Genomic DNA, 9,296 nt, shown 5'->3' with positions numbered 1-9,296 from the left:
AAATCTGAACTTAACTCCCTCCCTATTCTAAACAACAACAGTGCTGCCTTACATGGTTTTGTCTAACCAGGCCCCTGGCATACTACCTGTTTAGTGAAACTTCCTTGAGTGAAGCTACAACCAGCTGAATTAGTGTACTTATCAATAAAGCTTGTGTTGAAAAGCTTGCCAGATTAAGGCTTAAGAGAGAGTGCATTTTACTAATGGTCTGCTCTAATAAAACAGAATTTTAAGAAACTCACCACTTTTCTTTTCCTCTCTTTAAAGGAAATGTTCATTTCCTTGTATTTCTTCATAGCAGTCTCCAATTTATTCTTGAGATCAATGGCACATCTTAGCCGATCATCATTTATTCCTGCTCTGGTAAATAACTGCAAAGCAAGAAATCAACATTCTTATTCTTTTTTCTAGACATCTGAGCCAAAACACATTTTCAGTTTTCCTTCATAATTAATGAAACAACATTTTCACAAACTCCTTGATCTTACAAGTAACAATTAGTGAAGCCACTTCTCCTACCTCAAATATGAAAGCTAATAGAAGACAAACAAAGAATGAACAGCTGATATAAACATCTCCTGAGAGTGTATTTCTATGTGCCAAATGCACAAGCTCCTGAGCAGTAGAATCAACTGAGAGAAAGGACACATTGTTTTTCTGATACAGACATGTCTGACAAAAACAAACTGTGTTTTACTTTAACCCTTTGCAAAGAAACTCCATTTTACTGTATCTTTAAAGAAAAAACAAAACAAAACACCATACCTAATGCTGGGAGCCATCAAACAAGTTATGTAGCTCCTGCAGTCTCCTGTTGTCCACCCCTACTGAGCTAGAAATCTTTTCTATTTGCACCAACATTTCTTCAACCTTAATTTCCTTTTTGCTCACTCTTCCTCAAATTTACTGTACCCCAATCCTTGCTTCACCATGTTTTTATTAAAAAAAAAAACAAAAACAAAAAACATTTACTCTTCATCCTACCTGAATCCAGGACTGCACAGATGGCCAGAACTTATTTCTGAGGAGTTTGTGAGCATCCATGACATTGTTTATTATGGCAGTATTATCCTCATTCTCATCCACTTTTATATCTGATCAAAACAGAGGAAAAAAGTTAGTGCACAACGTCTATAGTATCTTCACTACAGGAGCTAAAACAGCTAAGCAGAAGTAGACATGAACCTTTCAAAAATATTTGAACACTTTAGGGAAAGTTACAAACATCAGAATGTTTCTCTGTTCAGTACTAATTATTCTACCATTATCCACACATTCAAGAAAAAAAAAAAGAGAAAAAGCTTTCAGTCCAGTGATGAGGGAGTTGTTAAGCCATCACTACTAAGGAATCACTAAATAAAATACAGAGAAGTACAGTCTTATTATTTACATTACAACTTGTCTTTAAGTTCCAATCAATGGACCAGGCCTTACTGATATGTTTCTACATATACAATATAAAAAAAAAATCCCTGCCCCACTGGCAATAGGGACTCGATTACCAAAGCAGCCAAGTGTGCCACTACCCAAGTGAAAATGGTACTTGTCACCTCTTAGTCATTCTTAAGCCCCACAGGTACGTTTCCAATTCTGTTCCCTGCAAGCACAGTAGTAGATACGCGTCTTACTGACTGTTTGCATGTCAAATTCTGTTAGGACAGTGTTTGTAAGAGACTTCACTTCAACTACCAAAACACAAACCATCCTAATTTTTCTAGAGGTAATTCATATTAGCAAAGTTACAACGTTAGCAAAGTTAGCTGCACCTAAAAAAGGTGAAATCATAATCCTCAAGACTCCCTAGCAGAGCTCTACTTATTGCTTCTTGCAAGTTGTCAATAGCAAGGAAAAAAAGTCTATGAAACAGCCAATTGTAAGATTTTTAAATTAGTAGTTTACCACAGGTATAAAGAGAAAGAAAGAAAGAAAGAGGTGAACAGTGAAGCATATGGAAAATAAAATTATAAACTGTAACAGATGGTAACTTTTTTTAAACACAGGAAACTCATCTTATTCCAGGTACTATGAAGCCCTGCAATATGGTTACAACAATCAATACCAAAGTTCATTCTTAAAAGGTAATTAATAAAATCTGTAAAACACATACAAGGACGCTCAAACCTAACAAAGGTTATTAGCTGAACCAGAAATAGAAAAGAATTCCAAAATAAATGGTGTTCAGGAACTCCAAGCATTTAAGACATAGGGGAAAAAAAATCCAGCTACAAAGGACTTCACACAAAGACTGTCTCCAGCTGCATGTGAAAAATTTTTTCCAAATACCTGTGGAGATTTCAAGGTCGAGAGTATATTTATGTGAAATAAGCCCATGGTTCCTAACAAAAGTCTGGTAATCATCATCATTGAGAGCGGGGGCATCAGACTGAACTTCCAAGCATGTGCCTCCATCTAATTCTTTCTGCTCCAGTTTCTCCTGTTTCTCTTCTAACTCTTTGTTTTTATCAGTTCTGACACACTGAGAAACAGAGAGAATGTCCTTGCTGCAGCATGGCTGTTCATCATCCATACATCCAAAACAGGACTGGTCAACTTCCACCTGGGAAGACAAGGAGGATGCAGGTCTATCGTCATTAGCAGTCATTTGTTTGTTGGGTTCCAGCTCTGTCTCATTCACAGTGAAGTCAAAAGGATCTGGCATCAGAAGTCGGAAACAGTTTTCCATCTCTGTCAGCGTGTTGGCAACCTCTTGGGACATTTCTATCAAGAGACAATTGTTTTAGAATGTTGTAAAACAATGTAAAATGCTAATGTCTCCATAGCAGATCTACAAACCAAACACAACTGCCAGAAGGGTAATCTATTTATCCAGTAATCAGTGGTAATTTATCCATACAGACTCTCTCCATTGCAGAAATTGTCCTTATAAAAGTGCTAACAGTTTTCTTAAGCAGGAAATCTAGAACATCTTGAGCGAGGAATTTAAAATCAGTGTTCTTCCTTTTCCTATCCTTTCTAAAATTTCACTATGCATCAAAGATGATGCAAATACTTGACAGAATTTGAAGGAGAATGAGGTTCAATGAGGACATTCTTAGTGATGTTGGCAGGTACTCACTCCACAGCCATGAACATTACAGTTGCTTGTAGCTGCAGTCATGAATATATGCTACTGCTGAAAACGATGCTACCAATAAAAGTGACTTAAGAAGGTTAAATCTCTTTAAAATTCCACCCTCAAGCATGAGAACATTTCCAGCATGCAGAATAAATGCAGACACAACTGCAGATTGCAGATACCAAAGTAATTTAATTAAATAACCCTTTGTAACTGCAACGTAATATACTTACTATCTCTATTCTTTTGTATTATAGATGCTTGCTACGCACACATTGCTTATAGATTCAGCCCCCAGTTAGATATATTTTTATCAGTAGTATGATACTTTTCATAGATATACTACACTGCATCCAGGATTTCTGTGCAGACCACCACACATACTTCTAGAACATGATGGCTGTATATACAATATAATGAAGGTCATCAGTCCACAAGGTATTGAGAAGTCTCTGCCTGTTCACAGACTCAGAAATTAAGCCACTAGCTCCAAAAAGTCTCATAGCATGCTTGCTTGAAATAATACATTCATACTTCACTGAATTACTAGACTAAACCTCTTCTTGCTAACTTTTTTTTCTGCTATCTTTTCGTGCTGAGCTCACAGGACTGTCACTTGTTTCTTCTGATAATTCTTTAGGTGAGAAGTACAGAAGGTCAAGCTCTAACAAACGTACTATTCCCGCCCACTGCAGTCACCTATTATTTGGATAGCCGTTCCCTTCACATTTGTTTTATAACAACTTTAAAAGTTGCTTTAAAAACGGACAAAAACACCCTCCAAACCAGTAGAAGAACCGAAGAAACTCACCTTCCATTTCTTTTTCAGCTCTTTTGGCTTTTTCTTTGTAAATGTTATCCAGTCGTTTTTGCTTCTCCTCTTCCCTCCTCCTTTCAGCCACAGTTCTGGCATGCACATCTTGAAAATCCACCTAAGGAAGAAATTAAGGAAAAAAAAGTATAACATTCCTCCTAAGAAATATACAGAAAATCCATTTCCTAAGATTCTTATCTGCGGTGAAAAATCCTCTAACAAGAGCGATCAGCCAGAAGCTCAGCAGTACTTCCTTTTATCTCTTCTCCTCCTAGAATCAATAACTACAGTAGTTCTGAATGGAGTTTTTACTTCTGCTAATAAGAGACTGCTGAGAACGCACGGCCTTCAGAAAGGAATCATAAGGCAGAAAAACAAAACAGATTTCCACATCTAGACTGCAGGAATAAACTAAGCTTTGGGAGATCCCTGTGACAGCACTGGAGACATGGGGTGAGGGGGAATGGGCAGGAAGAGACTACGGAGGGTAAGTATTCAAATTACATGAAAACATCCCACTAGGTACACTATTAGTAAAAGAAGTTTAGGAAAATTTGTAAGCACTATTATCACAAGTGTACACATCACTTACTGAAGAACTTCGTAAGCCAGGGAAGTAGAAAAGACAACATTCAAATTCATGAAAAAGACCAAATTTTGGATTTTGCAGTTACATTTCTTTAATTTAGGGATTGAAGGAAAGATTATAATTCAGTCTCACTTCATTTTCTTATGACTAAAATAAAAAAATAAATCTGACAAAATGCTGTTACTTAAAATATTTACAATGGGTGGTTTGCTGTTTGGCTTTTTTCTTTAGTTTGTTCTTAGAAGGGCTTTAAAATATAAATATTTTTCGCTTCTATTTTAAGGAAAGGAGTCTTGATTGTATTATTGCATAAGGAAATCCCTTCAAAAAAAGAAGCACAGTATTTTCTTTTGCCTGCCAGCTCATAACTTTCATTAACTTCAATACAGATTATGCTGAGTGCTGAACAAGCCCATGTTTTGCTGCTGAGTCCGTAGACTCTCCAGTGCTGTCTGTATTACAATTACCACTGAATATTTGTCATTGAACATTATTGCCACTGCCAGATGATCAAGCTTGTCAACATTCATTAATGGTTCCCAGATCCTGACATTCTACACCAACATTTTGGAGTCACACAAGAGAGAAACAGTGAAGTTGAACCTCACTGATGAGGCAGAGGCCACCACAACACTGAGATCACTCTATACAGGACAAATAAATCTCACTTTCTGTCTAGTTCCAGAAGATCTCTCCTGTAACGTGTACATGGACTTACTAGCCACAGGTAAAGCAAACCAAGTACATTCTACAACTGAAGTCGGCATATTTTTTGTAGAAGCAGGAATTTTGCATCTCAGAATTACAAGAACTTTTTCATATTTGTTCAGCATTAAACAAGTAGGTAACTCCATTAAACACTATGGAAGTTAAAAAAATAATGCTTGAATTTGGGCTTAACAATGTGCTAAAATATCTTGCTATATAAATGTTTCTACTGCTCAACATTCCCTACAGTGTGCAATAAGTCATAAGGTTTTCACAAGTATTATTTATGTAAACAATTTAAAGACAAATGTTTTTTACATAAAAGCTGCTAGAAGCAAAAGGATACTTGATACAGAAACTGGCATGGAGAGTCTCCACCAGTTTAGGAAGAGAAGCACACTTGCCAAGCTCTTTTTTTATTGGGGAATGAGAGGGGCAGAGGGAAGGTAGGGAAAAGAACTGGTTTCACAACCTATAGCAGCAGATGGAGCACCTGGGTGAGCTTTTCGGTTTTCGGGATCTGATTTGTCTACCAAGTTCACCTACAGTAGCAGGAGAAACAGATCCTCCCAAAGAGCAACATCACCCACAAAAATGGAACAAAGATACAGAACCAGGAACTACAGCTACTGTTTCTAGGCAGTCAGACTGGATTTGTACAGAAAACAAGAAATTAGCCCTAATTTCCTAAATCACAACTTCTGCCACATACCAGAAGACCAGCATTAGGGTCATTTGCCCATTCTTGCCCATTTTCTGTCCCAAAATGACCAGCCACATGCTGCTCCATTGTGTTGTTTCATGCTTCAGCACTGGGCCAGATGCCCTTCTTAAAACATCTGCCAAATCAAGAGCACAGCTCACATACTAGACACCATCACCAACCAAGCCTACAGCACACACAACGCTTTGAGCTGCCCAAACAGGGCACAGTGGCCTCCTACAGAAGCCTCACAAGGTCTGAATAACTCAGAGGCCTGAGTTATGGATGTGTGCATGGACTCACCTGCTACCTGGGGTCAGCACTAACCCACAAACTTGGTCAGAACCCATCCAACCACATTTTGGTGATAACAACTACCACAACTTTGGGGAAAATACTGAAGTACAGCAGCAAGATACTGTACGTTAAACTGCTCAAATCCTGTTCACTCTGTGATCCATCCATGCATTCCTCAAGTGCAAAGATACTATAATATGACTCAGTTGCCCAAATACGCAAACATTTGGAAATATTTAAAATCTTTTTTTCCCCCCCTCCTATCTTCTTTTTTTTTTAAATTTTGAGACAGGAGTTTGAAAACAATTGTTTTCAGATAGACTGAAATATTACTTGTTCTTGAAGTCAAACATTTATATAGGTATCTACTAACATGGACCTACTATCACAGAATCACAGAATATTAGGGATTGGAAGGGACCTCGAAAGATCATCCAGTCCAATCCCCCTGCTGGAGCAGGAACCTAAATGACATCACACAGGAAGGCGTCCAGGCGGGTCTTGAATGTCTCCAGAGAAGGAGACTCCACACCCTCCCTGGGCAGCCTGTTCCAGTGCTCCGTCACCCTCACTGTAAAGAAGTTTCTTCTCAAGTTTAAGCAGAGCCTCCTGTGTTCCAGCTCACACCCATTGCCCCTTGTCCTATCATTGGGCATCACTGAGAAGAGCCTGGCTCCATCCTCATGACATTAACATATTTGTAAACATTAATGAGGTCTCCCCTCAGTCTCCTCTTCTCCAAGCTAAAGAGCCCCAGCTCCCTCAGCCTTTCCTCATAAGGGAGATGCTCCACTCCCTTCATCATCTTGGTGGCTCTGTGCTGGACTCTCTCCAGCAGTTCCCTGTCCTTCCTGAACTGTGGGGCCCAGAACTGGACACAACAGTGAGTAGCTTTACATGTTTATACCCTAAAAGGGCAGCAGTTGTCATCTCTGATCAACGGGTTATAAGGTGATTTCGCTGATAATTAAAAAAAAAAAACAACCAAAAAACCCCAACCAACAACCACAAACCACACACACAACTAATACTCCTGTCAAGTTGTCCTATACGACTGTGCCAAACCTGCAATACAGAACAGCAGATGTACTTTACTACTAGAAAGTACAAATCCCTCCTCAAATCCTTTGGTTGTTTCTCACACTTCAAGCACTAAGCTGGCAAAAGGCTAGTTAGGTCAGCTGGCTCATCTCAACTGTTTAAGTACGAGAGTTACCAAACTACATCAGATTGCTTCCACTGGTACTAATGTTTCCAGAATTACTCAAATTCAGCTGCTCTAGGAAACAGGACAGCCATTCCTGCCGAGTAGCTTAGTATCACAAATACACCCAGGGATCACCCAGCCGTAACTGGGGAGCTGCCATTAACCACAGGAGCAAAGACAGAGACGCCAAACATCGGCAAACTTGTACGCTTGGGTGTTCCAATTGGTAAAACCGTGTTACATGTACAAACTCCTTCATCTCAGTCTTGCATTTTTCCTTGTCACTTTCATTTATTATTTTTTTTCCTTTATTAAACAAGACAATAAGGGAGGATTCAAAGACAATCACCTTTTGTAAGCAAAAACTGTATAGAAAAATAACAAAGTACAATAAATAATAGAAGTAGAGTACACTTAGCTTAGCATGGAAGTAGAACAATGGTAAACATCATTTATTCAAAGGTTTTTGATCTACTTCTAGGAACACTGAACATCTGTCTTTCTGAAGAGAAAGAGAATCAATATATTTATTGAAAACCTTGTACTATTATTGTAGACTGTGTGAATGCTAGAATAGTATTCCCAATTTTACTGTTTGCACTTCAAAAGACATAATAAAGCAGAAGAATGTTCAAAAGTACAGTAACCTAAAGCCTTGAAGGGAAAGCTAAAAGCGAGTGTTTACATATAATAAACTCTTCTTTACTAAAACTTCTTGTACAACACACAGTATCCCTGCAGCTGAGGGCAGGCTAGCACCCACACTCACTGTCTCTGTTGGACAGTGACTGGACACTAGAACTGGCCAGCTCAGTACAGAAGTCAGGCTGCTTTAAACTGGTACAGAAAGACTTAACAGCTGATTATCTTCAGTTTAAAGTGTAATCACTACTTCCCTTCTAAAAAGGCCAGACTTTGGGGTTTCAGGTAGGAATCAGTGGGTGAAAGCCTACTGGTGATCAATACTTTTTACACTCTGAGAAAAGGCCAGTTGAGCCCAGCTCTGAGCACAAGCCTGGGGTTTTTAAAACTTCACAATACTGCACGATGAACAAAGAGTTTGGGGTTTGTTTCTCAAAGGCCATGCTCAACGGGATGCCTCCTAAAGACAACATTGTTTCCAACAGCTTTTCAATGTATTGGTTTCCTGGCTTTAAACACCTCACCAAATTGCCTAGATTGGAAAAGACCTTTAAGACCATCGAGTCCAATCATTAACCCCGCACTGGTAAGTCCCCAACTAACCCATGTCCCTCAGCACTGTGTCTACACGACTCTTCAATCCCTCCAGGGATGGGGACTCCACCACTGCCCTGGCCAACCCCTTCCAATGCCCAAGAACCCTTTCAGCAAAGAAATTCTTCCTCACATCCAATCTCAACTGCCCTTGGCACAACTTGAGGCCGTTTCCTCTGGTCCTGTCACTTGTTCCTTGGTTGAACAGACCCACCCCCACCTCTCTACACCCTCCTTTCACCTGTCGACCATCACCTAAAAACACACACAGAAGTAAGAATGCAGACTACCTTCTTGTTCTGCTTTAAGAAGTGGTATCCCAGAGCAAGCTTCTTGTAGGCCTCTCCATATTTCTCGTGCCAGTCTTGCACCGACTTAATGGCAGCTTTCCTCAGCTTCTGTGCCACCTCTTTGGGTGGGGGAAGAGGCTGCTCATGGTCTATCCCCACTGTGAGCTCCAAGAACTCTTGGAAGTTGGAAATAATCAGCATCCGGAATTGATGGGATCGGGTGAACAACTCCTGCACGATCTGGAAAGCCGAGAAGCGCATCTCGGCGTGCTCCTCGTTGAGCCGAGTCATCAGCAGGTGATAGGCATGGCTGATGTGCTCCTCTGAGGACCTGGCCAAGGAGAAACAGAAAAAATTACAGGGGGTAATTAAAAAA

The 9,296-nt window shown here is 39.6% G+C and overlaps 1 protein-coding gene across 1 annotated transcript; it reads right to left on the bottom strand.

Annotated features, from left to right (window-relative positions):
* Positions 1 to 242: 242 nt before the first annotated feature.
* LOC104520165 (UV-stimulated scaffold protein A) lies at positions 243 to 9,251 on the bottom strand (the record flags this gene model as incomplete). Its single annotated transcript, XM_010169008.1, has 5 exons — positions 243 to 371; positions 985 to 1,094; positions 2,284 to 2,718; positions 3,888 to 4,008; positions 8,921 to 9,251. Coding segments are annotated over 5 exons (1,126 nt in total), but the record flags the coding sequence as incomplete, so codon positions are not given.
* Positions 9,252 to 9,296: the final 45 nt, after the last annotated feature.

The sequence above is a fragment of the Antrostomus carolinensis genome, unplaced genomic scaffold, assembly GCF_000700745.2.
Source record: "Antrostomus carolinensis isolate BGI_N321 unplaced genomic scaffold, ASM70074v2 scaffold21335, whole genome shotgun sequence".
Lineage (NCBI taxonomy): Eukaryota > Metazoa > Chordata > Aves > Caprimulgiformes > Caprimulgidae > Antrostomus > Antrostomus carolinensis.
This window is presented reverse-complemented; position numbering and strand designations above follow the sequence as displayed.